This window comes from Solea senegalensis, linkage group LG2 (assembly GCF_019176455.1).
Source record: "Solea senegalensis isolate Sse05_10M linkage group LG2, IFAPA_SoseM_1, whole genome shotgun sequence".
Lineage (NCBI taxonomy): Eukaryota > Metazoa > Chordata > Actinopteri > Pleuronectiformes > Soleidae > Solea > Solea senegalensis.
In genome coordinates, this window is record NC_058022.1 from 32,449,199 (window position 1) to 32,473,955 (window position 24,757).

Consider the following 24,757-nt stretch of genomic DNA (forward strand, 5'->3'; position numbering starts at 1 on the left):
TCTTTTTTTTGGTGAGAGTCAGTAAGCTGTCTGAGAAATTGGGAGATAAGCAGGATATAATTGTTGGCTGAGGTCCACACATTGTTGGCAGAGTTCACTGGGTTACCACTGCAGCTGATTGCCAGTCTGACAGAGGATGCAGACAAAAGAAGAGAGGTGGTGACACTCTCTCAAAAGCAGAGGCATTCAGTTTTTTATGACATAAATGTTGCTTTAAAATGTCTGAATTGCTGTTGATGAGACTGGTGCACTTAGTCAAGGATTTCCTGAGAGAGTGGAATGACTCTTAGAAAGCACAATAAGCCTCAGCTTTCAGTACTTGAATGTTTGCACTACTGGTTTGTTATCAAGAAAGCAAAAATATGTCTCAATCAATGAGCAAAGTTAGACATCAGAATATAATCTCCTCCATATCAGAAACATTGTGTGATATAATCTTCCATTTAAACCCAATTCTCACTGTTTAAATCTGGTATTGACCAGTGGGAATGTGTTTAATTGGCATTTACTGTACTCTTAGGTCAAATGACTGCAATCGGCACAGGTTTCAGTTTCAGCATTTTTAGGAAAACAAAACACAAGCAAACGTGATAAATTTTCCTTCCTCTTCATTTTACACAGCGATGCATATTAGCTTGCACATCCCTATGGAGGCACATGTATCTTGTAAATAGAATGTAAATAGCTATGAAAGCTTGAAGCAACCCTTACTTTTTTACAACTTGAGACAGTGTCTCAGTATATTTTATTTCAAAGTTCAGATTAATTAAGTTGTCCAACTGAGCTCGCCCAAAATATGAAGTCATGCTCTACCCTGGCTTGATATTGAAGTTGGAGTGGATCCATGCTGTCACTCAGCATTGCTGTAAGCCACTAACAGACAACCTTCTTTATAATGCAAAGGGCTAATGTCCAACACAACAAGGGAGACAAATCTCTTGTCAGATGATATTATGGCCACTGGACATGGGCACACAGTGCTGCTGTGTCCTTGCTTATGAACGAACGCAAAGTGTGAGCAAAGTGATCAAAATTCAATGTCAGAGGAAGTCTTTGCAGCCTAAGAACATCAAACTGACTGAGTGGGCTGTTTTCAGAAAGTCACTTTGCAAAAGTCACCTGAGGTAAAGACGAAGACAACACAGGTGTGACAGAATAATGTTGAAATGCCCTCCTTGATGGAAAGAAATAGTGAAAATTAATCACAAAGCTTTCCCTAAACTGAATTGCAGCCATATGATTCCGAAGAGGCATCTGTTATAGTGAAACTATGCAGGATATTAGGATCTAATTTAACAGCTTTATAGTCATTGTGATAGTTAAATGGCTTCTGGAGCCAGCTGGAGGTCTAGGGTCTTGCGTGAAACTCAGACTGCTTTACGGCGCTACACATGCAAGTTTCCAGGCAGGTATAGGCTATAAGATCAAGGCATGGATAGCATCATCAAAACTAAATGTACTGATGATTCAGGGCAGGGTTCTGAAAATCAAATGACCTGGGGGCCACTGAGCATCTACTCTGGTCAGTCAAGTGGGAAAAAAAAGCAACTGTTCAGTAGGGGGTGGGTGATATGATCTTAAAATTATATCACAATAACAATATTAGTGGTATTTCACAGAATTTCACAATAAAAGTTTTTGTTTTGATATAACCTCTGATATAGAGTGTTTAGCTAAAATACAGTTTAATACAAGTTAAACAGTGGAGAACATAACACACATATTTTTGTTTGTCATAAGAAAAACGCCTGACTTATAAAATGAATGATTCTGCCTTTCAGCAGAATTGGCAACCCTTCACACGGCTGCAATTTAATCCCACCAACGCTTTCAGGTTGACTTTGCACAAGTATACCTTAGCATGTCTTTTGTCACAGTGGGAGTAATGGGCTGCATATTGCAGTCCCCCATCAGGTTGCTGGACAGCTGTAATCAATGTATTTGAAGGACAGTGAGACAAGCGGGGACATAGCATGAGAATGATGTAGGCAGGTTACTAAAACAGGATTCAGGATTTTGAGTTTCAGGTGTGTCCTTGAAGACAAAATGACCCGTCATAAGTTTTACACTTCCTATATATTAGTATTCATATGGAGATGTGTATACCATTATCTGCCTCCATTAATATAATTAGAAAATGTGCATGCTCACGAATATTACTAAAAGTATACTGACAATTTAATAAAAACCTTAAGGTGAGTTATGTTTTAATCTTGGCTGAGCAGTTTGTTGTTTTTTTTAGTGTAGACGACAGCGCAATTATGATAAAGCTGACTAAGAAAAGTGTCTGAGTTTTGGAGGAGCACTCCTTTTATTCAAGGTTTTCCTCCTGTTGAGAATTAGAGGGAGAAACACAACACTTAGCTTACACACAAACACTGACAGACAGACAGACAGACAGACATGCTGCTGCAAAGCTGCACCGACAGGAGGTTTCATGCCAACGTTTAAGCGCTGGACACACTTAACTGGCTTCTTTCTCTCTTTTTTTTTTAAACCGGAGACAAGCCTGTGTTTTTACAAAGGTTCAATCACCTGTGTGGGTTTTTTTGTTTCTTTTTTTGTTCGCTTATTACTGGACGTCAGGTCGAACAAATGAATCTCCCTGGCAATGCACTGTGATGTGAACAGGACAGAGTGGAGCTCTGAGGTAAGTGTCCCCTCAAATCCTAATCTTTTTTTTTTACTCTCTTTTCTTACCAGGAGGGAGTTCAGTATGTAAATTTACACATAATTATTAAAGTCATTAATGTCTAATAAAAGAGGAACATTTGAACAAAGAAGTGTTTTTGACTAAAATGCTCTGTCAGGATTTGTTTTTTATTCTGAATATAATTTTAAATAACCTGCTTGAAGGCTGAGGCTATTTTCATAATCATTTAACGTACCGATTGTTGCAGTGAATATTTACTGAAGAGCATTTGGGTTATAGATGGTTGGACATGGGACAATTTTGCCATCACACATCAGCAAATATTCATATTAATATTTAAAAGGGATGTTATTATTTGTGGTTTCCTTAAACATTTAAATTCAGCATTTTTAAGTAGTAAGTAATAAATCAATTATTTCAGCACAAATATATTTACAATAATTCTCAATAATTAGTTGTCCTCTTTTCCTGCAGTGGTGTAGTTTTACTCAGACATTTCACGTGTACATGTCAGACCAAATTGTTGGACATTCATCTTTATCAGAAAGCTGCTTGTCAGCTGTTCTTTGCATTGCTATCTTCCATCATACTGTTAATCTCACAGACTACTGACTGCTTTTAAACTTGATTGCAAATTGCTGTTTTCAGATGAGCCCGCATATTGTTAATGGTGTGTCTTTTTCACACCAGGACAGATTAATGAAGGGAGCTCTACTACAGAAACATATAACTCAGAATTATATATAAAAAGGTATAATTCCAAGTCCTCACCAACCTAACCGTAGACATGTTGCTATTCTGTTTGTGTGCAGAGCTGTTGTTAGCTACTGGTATAGCTAACAATGGCTAGCCTGAGATAGGTTTGCATCTCCAGCATCTCAAATGGAACAGGGTGAACAAGGTGACGAGACACTGAGTTCCAAGGTAAATGGAATGCAGCATAAAAGTTTAATTTAGAGACACTTCTTACAAGATGGGACCAGAAAATTACCAACAGAAAAGTGATATAAGCTAACAAATTCAAATAAAGCCAGGCTTGGGCAGGATTTTTTTTTTAAAGCAGCAAATGTAAGCAGCACAATACGAAACAAAAATTCCTAAAATGTGAAATACTTTGAGTTGACTTTACATTTTCTTTATGTCACCAGGTTTCTTCAAACAGCATGAATTACTGAAACCACAAATCAATCTGCTCTTTGGACACCAATACAAACATTTGGACTCCTGCTATGATGATGGGAATGAGACTTTACTCCCAAACCTAAGTCCGTATTTACCCTGAGTGAAAATAAATGCAGCCTATACAGGGATTTGAATGACGCAGATGGATTTCTTCAATACTTTTACAGGACATTCGAAAAGGACTTTTAGAATACATACCAACATATTTGTCAAACCCTAATTGTACTAAATTGAATTTCTCAAAGTTGGCCTAACACAAAAAGATAATGCGGTTGGGAGTTGAATTAGTTATATGTTAAACTACACCTTAAGTGGTTCAGTTCTTGCTTTCAGGCTTTTGAGCTGAAAATACCAAAAAAATAAGACAATTATGAGAAAAATATGGCAAAATACAGGCTAGTGTGTTTTTGACTGACAAGGGAGGCAGAATTTAACATAAAATGCATGCGACGCGACATGGTGCCAACTAGCCGCAATATAAAGTTGAGTCCAATACACCTGATTCAGTAAATCGATTCCATGCTGGTGTTTGTGTACTGGGTCAAAGAGAGTAGTCTGGCTACAACCAGACAAAAATAATCTGGGTACATTTTTTGATCTCGAGCAAATCACTGCATTAGCTGCACACAAGCACCCAAGCACCCATCCCTGGTAGAATACTTTGTAATCTGAACAGATAATTTCACCTTTATACTAACTCACTAAGCTGCAACTTAAAATGAGCTTCCTAGACTGTGTCATGTCTCATCAAAACCTACAGCCTGAGCATCCACTAATGGGAGCCTCTCAGGGTTGTAGGTTACCCATGAAACCTCCCTCCTGTTCTCTGTTCTTTGTGGGAATATTGTGGCTCCTGGCGACTATCGTGACTGCATACTCTTGCCCTACAACCTGTCACTGCACAGACAGGAATGGCGTGGTGGTGCAGTGCACCTCGCGCAACTTGGAGATGATTCCCCCGGACCTGCCCAAGGACACCGTCGTTCTGCTGCTCTCGTCTAATCACATCAGACACGTCACAAAGGAGGCCTTCGCAGACCTACACCACCTGAAGGAGCTGGACTTATCTCACAACGCCATCGAGACTGTGGAGGCCGGTGCCTTTCAGGCGATTTCAGAGGGTCTACGCTCCTTGGATCTTTCGAACAACCACCTCACTAGCCTCCCTAAGGACGCATTCGCCAAGCTCCATGCTCCCGTCCGGCTCTCCCACAACCCCTGGCACTGCGAGTGCTCTTTGCAGGAGGTGCTGAGAGAACTGAGGCTAGACCCAGAGACAGTCAACGAGGTCAGCTGCCACACATCTGTGCAGGACGAGTACGTGGGACAGACAGTGATCCAGGTCCTGGACTCTGGCATCAACTTTTGCAACTTCCACCACAAGACGACAGACGTGGCCATGTTTGTGGCCATGTTCTGCTGGTTCTCCATGGTGACAGCTTATGTCATTTACTACGTCAAACACAACCAGGAGGAGGCCAGGAGGCACATGGAGTACCTGAAGTCACTGCCCAGCACCTCCTACATCAGCAAGGACTATGACACAGCCAGCAGTGTGTTCTAGACTGAGTTTGTAAAGAACAATTCCACAATACCAATGAATACAGACGAACATGCACCTGTGAATACAGATGATGCACCACCGAATATGTTTACAGCATATAGGATACACTGATTGCTTTACAGCAAGTGAAAAAACCTTGCTCTGTGAAAAATGCAGCACCAGGACTTTAGGAAGAGGTTTTGAAAAAAGTCATTACGTACTGGATAAAAAGTCACAGCACATTTTGTAAAATTGTACATTTTTAGCGATGTAACTCTAAATGTATGACCATTATTTTTCACTCTGTTATGTATAAAAAAAGCATCTATGAGGCAATTTTACTAAAAGGAAATAATTGAAAAACAACGACACTCATTTGTACAGTACATTTGATTCATGTTGGAAAAATTATAGTCTGACACTAATGTTGATATCATTTGTATGATCAACAGTTTGTACTTACTCAGTGTGTAGTAGTTCACAGGTGCCAGTGCAGATAGATCACTCACTTCCTGTTGTTTTGTTTATGAAACCTGAATAAATTCAGACAAATAGAGTCATTACAATAGGTTTAAGAAAGAATCAATGTAAAGAAAGTGGAGTAATGACATAATGCAATTAAAATGTTAACATTGTTTTTTTTTAGTTATTTTTCACCAAAGACAAAAATATATATTTTAACAATACTTTACGCATACTTTAATGCACAATTTGATATTGACAGGATTTCAAAAAAGGTACATTTCCTTACTTATTTCACATTTCTGACCAAGAAAACTGCAACTTTCAAAGAACAAGTGGGGAGAAAAAAAATCACATGGCCTTATGGATAAGGGTTCAGATCCCTTTGTGACTGAAACTTGCACTTAAGTTTCTAAAAATATAGCAGATAAATATCCGGTGTGCTGCTGCAAATCAACCTAAAATTTGAACAAAAATGCGTCAAAATCTACCACATTATACTGCCTAATGGCTTGATGTATTTTGAGAAAATGTGTTTTCTGGAAATGTTTTTTTTTTTTTATTAGCCTTTGTGTGAGGTTGATTGGATTTGTGATAGCATCAATTCATTGTATGGACACAAAAGTATGACTTGTCATCTCACTTGTACCTTCCTAGAGCAGAACTCTGAAACCTTTTGTGCATCTTTTCTGAAGCCGACCTTGTCTTCACAAAAACAAAACTTTTATTATTCCACTTGTTTGATAACTATAACCTTAATTATACACTGCAGTCCCAACGGCTATAGCATACATCATAATGACTTGGTTATTATTATAAGCTGCAAACAGCTGAGGTCAGTGTGTTTCCAAGAGTCCAAGTCCAGAGTGACACTTCATTAGAACCTCTTACTGTTAAAATCAGGATATAACATTCTCCAGTAACAGTAATTGGGTGGTGCTCCACAACATCACTGCATCATAATGAAGTCAATTAGACACTTGCTTCGTGTCAGTAAATTGTGGTTGTTTTACTTTACTTTACTTTGCATTCTTATATAATCATGAACCCCATGAGGTTCATTTGCCTTCTACAAAAGAGGAAAAATATAATGCATTTATATATGAGATTTACTTCTTTTTTTCCCCAAGACTAACTGAAGGCTACTCTCTGTGTCTTCACTTACAACAATGACCTTCAGTAAAATAGGAAACAAGAAGTGTATACATACATACATAAATGCAGTACATAACGAGTGTATTTATATGCTCTTAACACGGACTGTAGCCAGTCAGGTTAAGGACCCCTAAATGGCTAATTAGTTAAATTTCTTGAAAGCCATTTGGGTGGGTAAATGGGTAAAAGTTCAATTTAAATAACTGAATCTACATTTTACACACTGGACCATTGACTATAGATTCCACAGATGAAATTGTGTGATTGGCAATTCATTCATTAAAACATGAATGATAGCTAGCACAGCTCAATATAGACGTGAACTTTAAACTTCACTTCCTCTCTTTATACTTAAAACAAGAGGTCGTGATACGTGCGAAGCTTTAACGTGAGAATAAACGTTCTCATCTTAGATGACATGACAGCTGTGAACTAAAACACAAACGTATTTTTAAGAAAACGTGGTGTTTTTCCTTCCCTTTCAAGTGCGTTGGAGAAGCTACGTAGCCTTCAGTAGTTAGCATTAAAAACTCTAGTTTGTCAGTTGTGGCGGTTTGTAAAACCATATAACAATTACAGTCTGCACCTTTCCGAGACAACGTGCCACTTTAGTGTTAAGTACATCAACAAAAAGTGAATTTGTACAGCAATAATTCGAATTTCTGACAAGTAAAACCTACCTTTCACATTAGCTTCAGTTCCTGTAGCACAATCATCTGTTGTGACGTTAAAAAGAAATACCGTGAAAATGAACCTTGAGAGTGTCACGTATTACAAACCGGAGGGTACAGGGACAAAAATGTAATTTAATTTAAAAAAAAAATGTTCCACTTCTGGGGAAGTACTGGGATAGGAGAAGTTCTGTTTCCGCGTGGATTAGGGCCTGAATACACTGGAGAGGGTGTTAATTAAGCACAGGTGAAACCAACGACTTGTCAGGGATGCACAGACAATCACAATAAAGGCAAAAACACAGGAAGTACAACTAGGCAAGGTGCACACACGAGGAAATAGTATAAAATAAAACAGGAAACAGAAAACTAGAGGTAAAAAGTCCAAACAGAGTATATGTCGACATACAGAAAAGTGACCCAGGGAGGAATGTTCAGAGGTCATGACACACATCTTGATTTACGGATATTTTCCAAAATAAAGTGAGAGATCAACGTTGAGTCCTCAGATTCATGAGCTGAAAATGGACGTGAGTGATGTGCACAATTATCCTTGTCTCTTAGCATAAATACATAGAAATATGACACAAATAGCCTTTGCTGAATGTAAACATGAGGTGCAGGCAGACACCGCCTCTTCCCTTTTGCTCTTAGCTACACATTACAGTCCTCTGCAGTCTGGTGGTCCAAGAGGGAGCAGCTGTCCTGTTGCCCCTGGTGGACAGAGTTAATGGACGCTCCCTGCCTGGAGAGGGAAGGCGGTGTCCTGCTGATTGGATTCAGCTGCTCCCGAGCAAAGCTGGTGGAGAGAGCTGGGCTCCGCCGTCGGCCCTCCTGCCCCAAGTGCGTGCTGATCTGAGAGGACCTTAGGCTCTTCATCTGACCTCGAGCACGTACCGCATGCAGCTCCACAGAGGTTTTCTTATACCTGGAGGGAACAGGACATCATCATATTCATTTATTGAGTGATTCTAATACAGAGACTCCTGTGATGTACACAGACTCACGTTCGTAGCAGCAAAGACGACAGAACAACAGAAACGGACGAGGCGGCCATCGCGGCCGAGCCCATCCAGGGTTGGAGTACAAGGCCAGCAGGCATGAATACGCCTGCAATCAACAAGAGGAGGCAACAGCCCTTTAATGTTTGATTCAGTGGAAAGGCATTAAAGCTGAAGTACATAACCTTTGGTGATTTTTGATGTTGATATTGATAGTTATTTACAATAGAAATTATTAGAATTTGTGATAGCCAGTGAATACAACAGTGCAGATGTTGAGTTGTGACAGTGGCAGAATATAATTGCTCTTTACCGGCAGCAATTGGTATCCCCAGAAGGTTGTAAATGAGAGCGAAAACAAAGTTGATCCTGATCCTCTGCACCGTTTTCTTCGACAGCTCGATACTCGCCACCACGTCCAGCAGATCGCTCTGAACAGAAACCTTCAAGTGAGACACCTCGAAACATGTCACTGCATCTCCGTATCGACTTGGCGTCACTCACTCTGATCAGGACGATATCTGCCGCCTCTATAGCCACATCTGTTCCTGTGCCGATGGCAATGCCGATGTTGGCCTGTGCGAGCGCGGGCGAGTCATTGACGCCGTCTCCTACCATTGCTACACGCAGGCCTTTTTCCTGCAGCTCCTGCACTTTAGCCACCTTGTGTGATGGCAGCACCTCTGCATACACCTTCCTGATCCCCACCTGATGGTAACCAAACATCCAGGGTTAAAAGGTAGGGCAGAAAGGTATTGGATACAATTAAAGGACAACTTTTTACCTGTGCAGCGATAGCCTTAGCCGTGCGCCTGTTGTCCCCTGTTATCATCACCACCTCGATGCCCTTGCTGTTGAGTGTGTGCACCGCTAACGCTGCCTCTGTCTTCACCGTGTCAGCAATAGCGAACATGGCACACAGCACACCTGCAGAGAGAACACAAAACATACTACAGGGTACAACGGGGCCAGAGAACAAGGAAGGGGATTTTTTTACAAGTTTGAATCCTCACCATCTATAGCCACCAAGATGGCCGTCTGCCCTTTCGTCTCATGGCTGCTCATGGCGGCATCGATGTCTGCTCCAATGTGGTGACCGTTCCTCCTCATCCACTCTCTGTTCCCGATCAGGACTGAGTAGGAGAATGCTTCATCTGTAAACAAAAACATAAAAATTAATTAATTTCTTCCACTTAAGTTTATTTAGCCAGGTTTAATCAAGGCCAATCTCTTATCTTTTGTGCTGTGCTGTCATGTTTAACATTGTAGACTTTGTTTTTGCTTTAATTTCCATTATTCAAACCAAGTTATTGATTTTATTTATGAAGTTTACAAGACTACCAAAGCTACCAAACAAAGATTATTTGCATAACTGCAATAACAATAAAGTATCTTATTGTTAAAATGGGAGGTAACCCTTACCTCCCAGATTTTAGACATGGACAGAAACTGAGTAACTCACAGTGATCTGTAGGTGGCGCCTCTGCATCAGAGAAAAGGCTGCTTTCATCTGTGGTGGCTCCTGGAAGCAGAAAATGCTCCTCACTCTGCTGAAGAAGATGCTCAACGTTGGACACTTGGCAGCTAATCCCACAGCCGGGCACTGCCTGGAAGTCCTGGCAGTATCCCAGCATGTCACAGCCCAGCTCCTGTCACGTGATGTGCACAGTTGTGGTCATTTTGTCAGCTTTAGAAAGCACAACATTGCTAAATACAAACATTACCTCTTTGCAGTGTTTAGCAACTGCCATGCCCAGTGGGTGCTCGCTGCTGGCCTCCGCGGTGCCGACCACTGCCAAGATCTTTCTCAGGGGCATGCGGGCCATCTCCCACAACACCAACACACGGGTCACCTGCGGCACGCCCTTAGTGATGGTACCGGTCTTGTCAAACATCACCACACCAATCTGAGGGAGCAGTGAACGAGTCATGGTTCCACCTTAATAACATACTAAATGTCCCATTAAAGGTCCAGTTGTAACTTTTAGGATGGTTCATAAGTAGAAATTAAATGGTATTTATAATATATGGCAGGTCAGATGTTTGTTATATCATGTATTTACAAAATCAAAATCCCATTTACCATATTGGTCTATTTACATCATCCACGAAAGAACAAAAGCTGCCTTTAAAGGTAAAAATATTACATTACATTACATTACATGTCATTTAGCAGACGCTTTTATCCAAAGCGACTTACAAAAGTGCATTTAAACATTTGGGTACAAATAAGAGCTAGAAGTAAGTTAGAGCTTCAAGTAGATCAAACTATGAAGTGCTAGTCATAAGTGCGATGTACAATTTCTTTTTTTTTGTCGTCTTAGTCGAGGTAGAGTCAGAAGAGATGTGTTTTTAGTGTTTTATCATTATCAGTATTTGGTATCGTGATACTAGCCTTGTATTTACTTTACAAAAGTTGGCTGTATTGCAAGCCACTACCTTATGGGCCATCTCCAGCGGCTCGCCTCCTTTAATGAGGATCCCGTTCTGAGCTCCAACTCCCGTGCCCACCATGACAGCAGTTGGGGTTGCCAAGCCCAGAGAGCAGGGGCAGGCAATGGACAGAACAGTGATGGACGCTTGGAAGGCAAAGCGGACGATGACTTCCGCCTTGGAGATGTTCTGGTTATAACCCTGCAGGGGAGAAATATGAAACTGGTGTAAAAAATATTGCTCACACAGGAGAATTTTGCATCATTTGTGAGTGTGAGTGTGTGTTTGTACCGGGAAGTTCTCCTTCACAATATCAAAATTGACAAATCCGATGGCAATCCAGGCCAAAAGTGTGAGCAGAGACACGAGAACAATGAAGGGGACAAAGAATCCACTGATTCTGTCCGCAAACTGCTGAATGGGAGCCTGAGAGACCACAAGAGGGCAGTAGAGTTCACTGTAAATGTTCAGTCAAGCATCCACTTTAAGCACACTGATAATGTAATACATGATGAGGCATTACAACCTTGTGTTTCAGTTAAAAATGTATGGAAAAGTGAAATTCTGTTCCCAGTTCTGACTTCTTATGTAAATGGAACATAATAACTAAACACAATAACTATACTAAACAAAGCCTCTTTCTCACCTTGGAGGTTTGAGCCTCCTCCACCAGTTTGACAATTTGAGAGAGAGTTGTGTCGTCACCGACGTGCGTCGCCTCCACCAGAAGAGCGCCGTGAGCGTTGATGGAGCCGGCAATCACCAGACTCCCCACCTTCTTACTAACGGGCATGGGCTCACCTGTATGGAATAAAATGGTTTACAGAAAAATAGAATAATTAATTTTTTTGCTGATTGTTCCATCTTAATATCTTGAATTGTTGACGCAAGGGCTGAACAAAATACTAATTGAAATTTTCAGGCAGATACCACAACTGTGATTCGTGATGTCATTTTTTAAGGTTCAGTCAGGTCTAATAGATAAAAATATGATGGAGCATTAACACCCATCACATGTATCATTATCATTATTATTATCATAGTATATTAAAGTATATCCTAATGTTCTTTGTCCTTATTTTCTGCCTTCGAATGCCCATTAGCTATCCCTACTGTAACATCTTTCACTATTTGGGAAATTTGGGTTTTGTAAGGTAACCTTAGCAGTTAAAACATTTACAGTTGGTCCTGAGGGATTCGACATGGCCTAAAATGAAAAAGGCGTTGCAACTTCTGCAGACACGGATTGTAGAAGATCTCTGCATCGTTGACAACTTAGCAGAAAAGGTTGGTCTGGCTAATTGAAAACCAGGAAGTGACCATGGATATCGTAAACTAACACAGAAAAATCAACAACGTAGTGGATAGCACTGTTGCCTTACAGCAAAAAGACATGTGGGCATGTGGAGATTGCATGGTTTTTCTCCCACAGTGCGTACCCTGCCTTTCACCCTATGTGAGCTGGGAATGGCTCCAGTTGCCCCCCGCGACCCTCATGTGGAGGATACAGTGGTAGACAATTAATTACAGTAATGTGGAGACACAGAATGTTTAAAATAACAGCTCCACACCTGTGATCAAGGACTCATCTGCCATGGAGCTTCCCTCAATCACTTTCCCATCGACGGGGAACTTCCCTCCCGGGCCGACCCTCACGATGTCGCCCCGCTGGACCAGCTCCACCACCACCTGCTCCTCCCTGACACACACACATGAACACATTTCAGCGCCAGTATGATGATGTTTGTTCATGTTTTGTTTTGTTTGAATTAAACGTTACAATTAATGTTATTTACTGTATCTTGTGTCTCACTTGATGATGGTGAGGTCAGGTCCCAGAGTCACCACCGTGGCATCAGTGGCCTGAAGTGACATGAGTTTAGCCAAAGCCTCTGAGGTTTTACTCTGCAGAAACAACAACAATACAGTATAAGTATTCACCCTTGTGCAACCTAAGGCTCCTTCAATACTTTTTCAGCTTTTTATTAATTTTTTTTTTTTAATAGAAAAATTGTAAAGGATGTTGTTTACCATACACATTTCAATAAGCATATTGTATAAATCCCTTGAAAAAATTATGATGATAATAATAATAACGTGTGGGTATTTGTCATCTTGTCCTCCATAGTGTATATGTACTTTTTTCCTGTGAGTTTTCTCATCATCTCCTCAGTTATAAATTGTTTTAATAAACTAGAATTTAAATTCTTATAATCTAAAATGCTATACTTTTATTTATTTCATTAACATGCAGAGAAAAACAGGTGCATATGTATATGGTATAAAACAATGTGTTGTACATATTATTCATAGATGGTCCATAATATTCCATATGGCACTTTAAAAAATAGCGTTTACTGTTAAATAGCAGTTTTAGCGAGGGTAAAAAAAAATTTGCAATGCTGGCAGCTGGGTAATTAAAATATGTGATTTTATTTTATATCTTCTTATTCTTTTTGTTTAATTATTGACTGTAATGTGAAGCTTGGAGGTCATGCTAAACACATAGCTATTTTGTATTTTTAGGTTTTAATATTGCAGTTTTGTATATATTCTGATTTACTTTACAATACTGCGCTCTAAAAGCAAACATTGATGTATGAGATAAATTCAGATGAATTAACCAGAGAAACAGAGCTGATTTGAAACCATTTTAGAGAATTTTTTACAGGGTAAAATTCATGTGAATTTCAGTAAGGACATATATATATATATATATTTTTACCTTTGCGACATGCTCCAACCAGCGACCCAGAGCTATGAACACAAACAGCATGGGTGGAGTGTCGAAAAAGGTGACAGGGCTCTGGCTGGCTCGCTCAGCCATGGCTACGACGAGGACCACGCAGGAGTAGATGTAAGCGATGGACGTGGCCAACACGATGAGAACGTCCATGTTGGCGGTGCGGTGTTTTAATGAGCGGTACGCCTGAATGTAGAAGTAGCGGCCTCCGAAAATCTGGAGAGATGGAGCGAAAAAACGAAAGTAAAATAAGAGTAATTTCTGTTAAATCATTCAAATTGTTTTGCCTAAAAAGAAAAATAGGGTTCCATTAAAATATTGGCATAGTAGCTCATTCAGTAAACCAACCTTGCATGGAAATACAGTGGTGTGGAGCTGATTAATCAGAATTGTGTAAACTCATTCGGCATTATTTTAAAATCTAGCCAATATTTTATATTTAGAAGTTTCATAATACAGCTTTAAAGTCCAATCTTAAAACAGAATGTCTCAATAAACGTCTCTAATGCTGAGCAAAGGAATTTCAGTCTTTACCTACTTATTAGTCAGGTGCCAAGAAATCCAGTATCAACTTACGTACAATCACAAGAAACAAAAGAGCCCCTTCACGAATTTGAAAACCAACCTCTTAAAGAAAGTCATGTGACGCCAGGGTCACCTGTTCCCATACCTGCACAGGTGTACAGAGAAGAAAGAAGGCCAGGTTGAGGATTGAGAGGCCCGGCAACAGGTTCTGCTCCTCGGGCATGGAGCCTCCATGTTCCTGGTGCTGACTGTCCATAACCATCATGTAGATCATGAGGCCCATGGCGGGCAGGCCAAAAACAAGGCTGAACAGGAAAGAGCTCTTCCATCTGCAACATATTACAACATATAACCACGGTCTTTTTTTCCTTGTTTTTTGGTAAGAATTCACCCACTGATCACAAAAAAACAACTTTAATGGGCAAAACTAATATACTAATATACACACACAACATTTTTTTTTATCATTGAATATTGACAGAGACTTACCAAGTAATTTCAACCCATTCATCAAATTATTTAAACAGGGTTTAGTTCGGAAGAATTTACATTTTTGGAATAAAGATGAGAATTATGGAGCTTTACCAGGTTTATTTGACCTGTTTGTTCTATACAGGAATACTTCATGTCCAAAAAGTATCTGCTGTGAATCATTAATAATCACACAGTTGACTTATGGTATGGCAGGTTTAAACAGTAAATTAAATAAATAACTTGACTTTCTGTGTAGAGTTTACTGTATTTTTTGAGTTCACTTTTATGAGTGTTCTTATAATATAGAAAGTTTTTAAACAGATACTTGCTGTCTAATTTCCTCAGTGTGGTCGAGGTTGTTCTTGAAGCCTGCTTTCGCCAGACTGGCCTCAAATCCAAGTCCCTACAGTAAGAAACACAATGTTTTATTATTTTATGATTTTTTTTTTTTAAACAAAAGGCCCATGATTAAATAATAAAAAAAGGGAGAATTACCTGAATGATTCTGATTATATCTCGAGCTCCGAGCACTTCTGGGTCAAACTGAATCTGTGCTTTTTTGGTGGCAAGAGCCACGGTGGCCCCGAGGATCCCTTTGGTCGTGGTGAGCTTGGACTCGATGTTGTGGACACATGATGCACATGTCATGCCTGTTATCTAGAAGCGAAAAGAAGAATGAAAATGAAGTTTCTTGACTCGTTTTTGGAACGCGGGAAATCTGCATGAAATAATCCAAAGACTCACTTCAAGGTCAAGTTTCCCATGTGTCACTGCGTTGTCCTCGATCAGTTTGGCCCCGAAGCCCAGGTCTTCAATAAGCTGAGTCACAGCAGCAGCATCTATGACAGCTGAGTCATATTTCACCTCTGCCTTTCCAGCCATTAGTGACACCAACACTGATATGATTCCTGCAGAAGAATGTGAGAGTGACAGTTTCTGATGATTTAAGATGATTTAATGTCCTGCAAATGAGGTCAAATACTGCAATTTTTCACTTTATTAGTTTGACTGCTACGATATAATATTTCTGAAAGGCAGGGTGACATGGCTTATGAATAATTTCTGGATATTTTTAGGCTATATCCCAATATATATCGGAATAAAAAGAATGATATATTTCCCAGCCTATGTTTATGCACTTGCACATGCACCGTGCAATCAAACTTTGAGACACGACTGCTATTAAATGTTTCTGTTCTTGTTTTCTGTCTGTCAAAAAACACAACTAGATGCTCCAACTTTAGCCCATTTCAATCTTTTAAGTGGTAGAACATAACTCTTATGTATATAATCAAATGTCCCTTAAATGTACCCTTGTGTTTGAGCAGGTTCCTCTCGATGTTGGACACACAGGAAGCACAGGTCATTCCCATTACACAAATGAAGCATTTTTGTACGTTAGCATCAGTGGAGTCGTGCTGCGAGCTTGCGGGCATCGTCTGTGACCCAGTGCCGTTGCTGACTGCAGCCTTATTGGGTGAGTGCAAATCAGGACGGTGAGATGGTCCAGAGCTTACAGGACTGGACTTTATGTGGTTCTGGAAAGTCTTCACAGGTTCTGGAGTGACAAAAGGACAAAGTCATCCACCAAAGAAAGACACTGCATTCTGTGGCATTCTTCATGTATGTCTTTCTACAATATTTACACATAAACAAAGACTTTCCATCAACATTAGCGATATGTGAAATGCCTCCATATATCGAATGCTGTGTGTGGCATTTTTCTGCTAAGATGGCAAAAAAAAAGAGTAAAAATCACAAATGTAACACAAAGTACAGATATAAAGATAGTAGAAGAAATAGCATCATATTTGAGGTAGCTAGCGCCATGATAAGCTAGCCTCTTAAATGAAATGGTGCTAGCTAGCTTACATGTAGCATATCTGGTTTGGCAGCTAGTTAGCTACTGTAATACATTTTGATTTAATAGTTGCTTAAACTTTAAAACCATAGATTTAAATAGCTAACTCATAATATCATCAAAACTTACTTGACTTTATGTAGTATTTGGGCTGAGTATAGTGTATCTTCAGTAGTTCAGCTTTCTAGAATCATCTGTGATGTCACGTGATGGAGGATTGCATAGTGTATGTAGGGGGTGTGGCCTATATAAATAAATGTGTTTTTAATTCTCAGTTTTGGAATTTTAGCTTTAAATTGCTGTAATATATATATACGATGGATTTTAAGAAATCCTAGTCTTGTGTGTTGTTCAGAAGTTTAGGTTATGAGAAAATATCCACTTTTTGTACGAATAATATAAACAGGTTTACTGAAAAACAAATCAACAAACCACAGTTTGAACTCCAGCACAGATTGTAGGTCAAACTTTAATATTTCATCAACTCATCTTGACCTTGACGTCTTGGCAAGCTGCCGCTGTGAAGAGCCCTTCCAGTCACACTGGAGTGTATACTTGTCTGGATTCCGTGGCAACCAGTCAGAAACTCAAGAGGCTTTACTGACCCACAGCAGTGTGCAGACCAAACGCACGTCACTGTGTCTCTTTGCACATGCTTTTTACTCGACACATTTTGATTCTTTTCTCATCCTTGCAAGGTTAAAAAAGCTGTAGCTCTCCTTAATGTGCATTAAATATAATAACGTACAGAAATGTAATACAATGTAATACAATGTAATGTAATGTAATACATCAGATTAATGTAGACATCTGAGAGGGCAGCTAACAAAGCAGCCACTGATTTTCTATCATGTTTCTAAAATATACTGTTCTGTATATTTTTGTTCTCAATCTATTTACAGTTCACCCCCAATCTGCATTTACAGTTACATGCATAACTATAATAAATGGTCATTCGATAATCTTCACCTCAATTTTTTCAAAACAACCTTTTCCAAACGTTCTGTGAGATTCTGAGAAAGTACTCTTTTTTTTTTATCCAAAATTGCGATATCTGTACAAACGGCAGTCCGTGGCCAAGTGGAAAGGGAACTTGACTTGTAACCAGAGGGTCGCCGGTTCAAATCCCTACCTGGCCAAAAAGGGCTGGGGTACCCCTGAGCAAGGTACCCAACCCCCAATGCGCTACTCAGTGTGGCAGCCCACTGCTCCTAATTCGAGGATGGGTCAAAATGCAGAGGAATACTTTCCCTAAGGGGATTAATAAAAACTAACTTTAAACTTGGATGGGAAAGTCCAAACTTGAGCTTTAAAATCCTGTTTGAGTTCAAAATATACAGCCTAAAAATGCAACAGGCTGTCTGAGGTAATTACTGCATGTTCCACCAGAGGGTGCTGGTGGGTGAGCACAGCTTGGCCTTGCATCCACGTTGAAGCCAACTGACTATTAAAAAGGGGATTTTGATCTCAAGGACTTGATGCATTAGTAAAGTATTTCTTTTTATTCTGATTCCCTTTGTCAACCTCTCTTAAAGATGCCTACCTTGAAGCGATGCGTCAAATCCCATGTCCTCAATTGCTGCTCTGAACTGCTCCGCCTCTGTCAGACAGGGGTCAAAGGTGATTGTTCCCTTTTCCTCCTCCAGTGACACAGATATGGATTGGACACCGGCCACTTGAGAGATTCTCCCTTCTATGGACTGCACGCAGGACTTGCACGTCATCCCTACAATCCAAACGCTTACAGTCTGAGTTGACCTGGCCAAGGTGTCAATCTTCCAGCAGCTTATGTCCTCAGAGGACACGTCCTCACTTAATAAAGTGGTGTCAAACCCCATGTCCTCAATCTTGTCTCCCAGTGTCTGTTGTGTGATTAGAAGAGGCTGGAATACAATCAGTGCGACACCGTTTTGAAGAGAAACCTGAACGTGTGAGACTCCCGGCAGCTCAGCGACGTGCTCCTCGATGGAGCGCACGCAGGAGTGGCAGGTCATGCCGTCCACCTTAATCTGCACCGCTGCCTCCACACCGTGTCTCAGGTCCTGCAGCTCCGCGACGATCTCCGCAGTCGTGATGACCGAACCATCGTAGACCACTTTGGCTAATTGTCTGGGCAAAGACAACCTGATGGTGTGAACTCCCTTCAGGATGGAGATTCTGGTTTCAACAGCTCGGGCCTGTGGCTCAGTGCTGAGTCCCAGGAGTCGTAATGTCACGCTGGAGGGAGCTTTGGGTGGAGGGTAGAGCTCACTCTGACTCCCATATTCGTAGGCCAAGTTGTTGAAGCCTTGTTTCTGAACATCAGTGCATTTACCCTTAAAAAAAAAAGAATGAAAAAAAATGTCAGTTTAGATTTTAGTCAAATTATGATATCTCATGATATCAATCATTTTCCCTTTATTCAGGGGGGAAACTGCAAATCCTCCTCACCATAAAGCACAAAAATACAGCTGTGATTGGCACAGTTCCCTAAGCAACCCTCATGTGTGCACGGAAACGTACTGATTCTTTTAATTAACTGCTACCTTTTTCTTTCCATCGTGAGAACAAGAAGCAAAGCACCATCCAACCTCTCGACAAGCTGCACTTGACCTCATTAAGCCACAAAAAGAGAGGCGGTTGCATCTGAATGGTGTAAAATCGAGCTTTGATGCCTTGGCAGCAAAAAATGGTCAACTCATTTGACCTAAACTGAGTTAAGGTCCAGAATTTGCCAGTGCCAGTTTGGGATTTAAAAAAGAAAAAGAAATACACACATGACTCCATGTGACTCTACATAAGCCTCCCAACGTGACTCTTCAGTCAAAAAAAACTCCTGTACTCCTGAGAGCTGAGGGGAGAAGCCAGGCACATACTTATCATTCTATTACAAACAATGAAGTATTTCAAAAGTACATTTTAATGTGTTAGTTGCCAAATTCACGCATTTACCTGACACTGCTCATGCAGCCACAATATAAGGCTATGATTAAATAAATAAAAACAGTAAGTATTAAAGTGGAAGATAAGATCCGATTTACCTTTATTGATCACACATGAGGGGAATGTCTGTCAAGAACGCTAAAGGATTCTGATACAACACTTCTGGAAATCACCCACAATTCCTTTGCACACCAGAAAAAAAAAAAATATGGCCAATCACACAAGGTAAATAATGCAAAACAGGATGAAATGTACACTGATGTACAGTATCGTCTTCCTTCTGCTACGTTTGCAGAAAATTCTACTTTCTCATCACACCCATCATGATTAGATGCATTCTTGGAATTCTAGCACAGACAAATATACCATTACAGTATAGATACACACACAGAGAAATACACCTATTTACATATACAAAAACATGTGATTTAAAAAACATGTGTAGAGTAAATAAATAATCTGAGACCCATCAGTGACCTGTGACCCCTTTGCAGCTGTTGTCATCATGAAGTTAATGAAGTTAGTTTTTCCCATTTCCCACGCTCTCAGAAGTAAATATGACAGTTTGAACCTGACCTGATGAACTATGGAAATTCCCCCATTAAATATGGGAAATCTCCCAAAAGGAGGTCATTTAAATAACAAGCCGTTAAAGAAAGAGTTTCTACATGTTTACTCTTCAGGGTTACAAAAGATCGAATCAGGAATATGATAAATAAAACACTTTCTTTAAGAAATACAAAAGTGTTAAAAGTGTGTGCGTGTGTGATATAAGGATAATTGTGGTTACAGTGAGACAAACATCACTGCTGAGTTCATGATCTTTGCCCGACTGTTTAAAGTGCAACACAAAAAAACAAAAAAAAGCGCTTCCTCTGATTTTCATGACTTCACTTTCTCATGATCAAATATTGTTCATTATAAACATAATAAAGGTCATTAGAGACATGATTATATGTGTCATCTTTGAGGACTGGTGTTCAGAAAAGGAGGTAAGCGTTGGTCCGTGTACAAGTATTCTCAAATAACAAAACTTCACTGTTCTACAAAACCTTGATAGCAAAATTCCCCACTGTTACCTTTCCCCCTAAAAAACAAAAGCCTGAAGGTCAAAGGTCACATTCGGGACACTAAAACACAGCTCAAACTGACTGAAAGATGGCCACCAACTTATTCTATATAAAAAAATGAATGAAGGAAAAACTGTGTGCAAAAGAGAAAGAAAACACATTTTTCTTAAACTCAAATAAAAAACAGAGTCAAGAAATCCCTGTAGATTATAAAACCACAACTTTTACATTTACACTAGCTACAAGCTACAGTACAGTCCTGTCTGATATAAATGTTACTAAACCTTTACTACAACTACTAAAATACTAAATAGGCATTTTATTTTTGTGCTTAAATCTAAAGGTTTGACATATTTCTGGCTTTTGAGGGAGTTCATATATTTACATTTAAAGCATTTCAAACATTGAATATCAACCATTTCATTTTGACCATTTTCTACTCCACATACTAGATATTTTACATTTGACCTGTTCACTGTTTTACTATATACACACAAAAATTATATTAATTTATCTCTGTTTGCTGCTACTGGTTTGACAATGAGCTACCTTTTAAGCTAACAATATCGTATCATCCTAACCTTTGTTTAAGCTAATCCCTTCAAGCTATTTTACAGGAAACCAGTTTGACTTGTCATGGACATAACATGTTAAGTGGTATAAAAATAAGGGTGCTTTGTGTAAATTTACACACATCTTCTAAATTCTAATCAACACTTGTGACTTACTCACTTTTACTCACTTCTTCATTTTCCGGTCTTAGAGAGGATCTTGGAAAGTGTATATCTTGTTGCCAGAGCAACAACAACCCATGCCTTGTGGGTCAAAATGTAGGTCAGAGATGATGACTTTAAAAAAGGACAACATGAATAAACCTGACTTTAAAAAACTACGGCTATAAATGTCAAATTCAATTTACAAAGCAAACAAAATACAGTTTAAGACTTAAAAAGTTGATGTTTGTGTATTTGTGGCACCAAATAACTGAGTTTCACCTAGATTTGTAATAAAACATGTACAAACCTGATTTTTAAAACTAAATAAAATAAATGGGGTGACTTTTTTTCATTAAAAAAGATGACATTTCATGTATTTGTGGGACCAAATAACTGAGTTTCTCTTAGATTTGCAAAAAAACATGAACAAATCCAACTTGAATAAAAGAAGAGAATAAATAAATAGTATGATTTTCTTCTTCTTTTTTTAAAGAAAGATGAAATTTCATGTCTTTGTGGCACCAAATCACTGAGTGTCATTGGGATCTACACGATTACATTATATCCATCTGGATTTTGTTCAGACGAGCATAAACAAACAAGTGCGTTCACCCTTTGCACCCCAAGTTCAATACAAATGCCACATGATTCAGTGAATTGCTCACTGACAATAAAACCTGTGTACAACTGCCAAATGTATACATATATGTATATATGTGTATATATATATACATATATATACATTTACATATACATCCATCACTCAATCAATCTGCGACTAAAGAACTATTTTAAGAATACTTAATTTCATGAAAGTGTCTTTGTGTAAAAGGAAGTTGTAGCACTGGTTGTCAGAAAAATGCTGTACATAATATGAGAAATACAGTGAATAAGTACATGTGCTTTTCACAGCAACAATTAAGTTGTAACAAATGATTCACAAAATCGTGTTATGACATTTTTAGTAAAAAAAAAGTAATGCATAAACTAAATATAAAACACATATAACCATAGAAGATTTATAGAAAAATGGATGCAGCGCCTAACTGCTAGTTTGACACCAGGGGGGAGAAGAAATCAGCTTGAATGGAAGTTTACGGGAAAATTAACCTGTGCTTGACACGAACAAGGTTCCATGAAAGGTTTCAGAGATGAACTATACTGCTCTGGACTCCCGTTTTGAAGCTTTTGGCAAACAGAGGTCCACAAACACGTTCGAATCAGTGTCATTTTCTCATTCAAACACAGTTTTAGCCCCCTGGTGGCAATTCAGTATATTGTTACTTCCGTGTTTGGCTTCAGGGGGGAAACCAGAAAACTACTTCAACTTCATCTTCATATTAAAATCTCAGGAATGTCTAAAATCTGAGAAGTCTGGTGAGTGGAGTCACTGGAGTGAAGTCGTATTTCAGTTCAGTGACTGTGTTCTGTGCTCCAATCATGCCGGAAGTGCTCAACAAATCTTCTTAATGAACTGATTCTAATGATTCAGTGACACCGATAATAAATCGACTTCACAGCAGTTTTGCGCAGATTTGCTGTGATGACCCCGCCCACATAGAGGAAGTACGGTGGAATAATGGAAACAAGTCGTGCCTGAAAAACCGTGTTATTCCACCAAAAACAGAGGCGGAATAACAACATAAAAGGCAACAAAGTTACACACTGCAGCTTTAAATCGGTCACACATACAAATAATCTCATATCTTTTCCTTTTTACAGCTCTATGAATAAGTTAGACTTGACTGTACCTGACAGAGACAGTCCTGCGCGCAGTGGAGTCCACAGGTGCGCTCCGGCTCACAGCTACACTCCACCATGCGGATCTTCTCCCCGGAGGACACATGGGTGGACACACTTTTAGGAGACTTCGGTGAAAACATTGTTGCACCAGCGGCAGCAGCAGCAGCAGCGGCCGCTTCAGCGTCGTCTCTCTGGGTTTATCTTGTCAAAGTCACAGGGACAAAGTCCGAGTGTGACACAGGGAGAGCGGCACGGAACGAGTGAGCACTCCAGGCTCGCGCTCTCTCTCTCCCCTCTGCTTGTGTGAGTGTGTGCGTATACTTGTATGTGTCACCTTTCTAGGGCCTCCTCTGTCATAAACACTGACCTTGTAAGGACCAGTAGTCCTCACGGAGAACAAAACCTGGTCCGAATGGGACAGAACCCTGAGCAGAGTTGATTTGGTGCCTCCCTCTCATCCCCTGTGCTTCAAAAATGACATAAAAAGAGACATTATAACAGCATTTCTCAAACTGTGGACAAATAAAAGTACTTTTTTTTTGTATCTTATCTGTCTCAATAATTTTTTGTTTGAAATATTAAAAAAGTATGTTAGTATCACCGCTTTAATTTCTTTAATATGACAAAATGTTGTTTTTTTTCCTTCTCCACACATTATTGGGGCCCCCTGGTACACCTTGGACCAGCTGTGGTGGTTAGTTTAAGGGAAGAGTTAAGCATTAACTGGTTACAAACCTCTGGGGATATTCAATTACAAACACAGGTGGGAGTGGGAAGTGTAGCTCAAGCAGACATTTTCAAAGACAAATGTAAGACACATCGAAATATGAGCTACTAGTAATAACTCATCCTCCTTTGAAATCATAAATATTGTGGTCATATATCTGTAAAACAAATGAAGTGACCAGTAATAGAAACTAATAAACTAATAAAAACTAACCCAGGTGCAAAAAACGTTGGTTTCTCTTTGAAACAAGACACAAAAATACAGTATGAGCCACCATTTGAATTAGCTGAGTTTAGGCGGTCCACATACATTCTGAAGTTTAAAACCTGGTTTAAGGGTGAGCATGAGAATTGGGTTTAAGTTAAGGCTTTTAAGGCATTTAGTTGTGATGGTTAAGGTTATGGTAAGGGACCAGTGAATGCATTATTTCTATGAGTGTGTGTAAAAACAGTAAAAGCAGCCTGTGACCTTTCACCTATGATGATACATGACCATAACATTGCAAACTTTAATGTACATGCATGTAGTTACAGTATGCACCTTCAGGCACACAATTTACATTTTTCTCACCCCAATACTGAAATACACACATTGACTTTACTTTAAATATGCCGTTATAGTGAAGCTACAGTATACTGATCATGTTTAATTATTTTTTATTCATCTGTATTATAATTAAACCAGAAAATAGAGATAATATGTTGAGGAAAATAACAGTTTCCACAGTGTCAAATATTTAGTGTGACCTCTATCTTACACTTACAAAAAAAGCAGGATTTGAATAAATGAAATGGGGCCATAATTAATGTATATGGAGCCATTTTGTTGTGTTTCTTGCAACTACTTTTTATTTTAGTGTTCATATTTCTGACTGTA

General features: G+C 39.4%; 2 protein-coding genes across 2 annotated transcripts; one reads left to right on the forward strand and one right to left on the reverse strand.

The window, feature by feature from the left end:
- Positions 1-4,313: 4,313 nt before the first annotated feature.
- On the forward strand, positions 4,314-5,846 carry LOC122765606 (leucine-rich repeat-containing protein 3-like). Its single transcript, XM_044019995.1, has one exon. It carries the CDS (start codon positions 4,554-4,556, stop codon positions 5,397-5,399), a length of 846 nt encoding a protein of 281 aa, XP_043875930.1. The 5' UTR covers positions 4,314-4,553; the 3' UTR covers positions 5,400-5,846.
- Positions 5,847-7,582: 1,736 nt separating this feature from the next.
- atp7b (ATPase copper transporting beta) lies at positions 7,583-23,433 on the reverse strand. The gene is made up of 21 exons (XM_044019988.1): positions 23,163-23,433; positions 18,247-19,018; positions 16,155-16,400; positions 15,587-15,750; positions 15,338-15,499; positions 15,172-15,245; positions 14,514-14,697; positions 13,826-14,059; positions 12,914-13,005; positions 12,672-12,799; positions 11,747-11,901; positions 11,392-11,526; positions 11,107-11,301; positions 10,392-10,574; positions 10,130-10,316; positions 9,681-9,821; positions 9,452-9,594; positions 9,172-9,375; positions 8,981-9,098; positions 8,674-8,776; positions 7,583-8,594 (listed from the first exon to the last, which is right to left on the reverse strand). Exons 1-21 carry the CDS (start codon positions 23,292-23,294, stop codon positions 8,321-8,323), a joined length of 4,026 nt encoding a protein of 1,341 aa, XP_043875923.1. The 5' UTR covers positions 23,295-23,433; the 3' UTR covers positions 7,583-8,320.
- Positions 23,434-24,757: the final 1,324 nt, after the last annotated feature.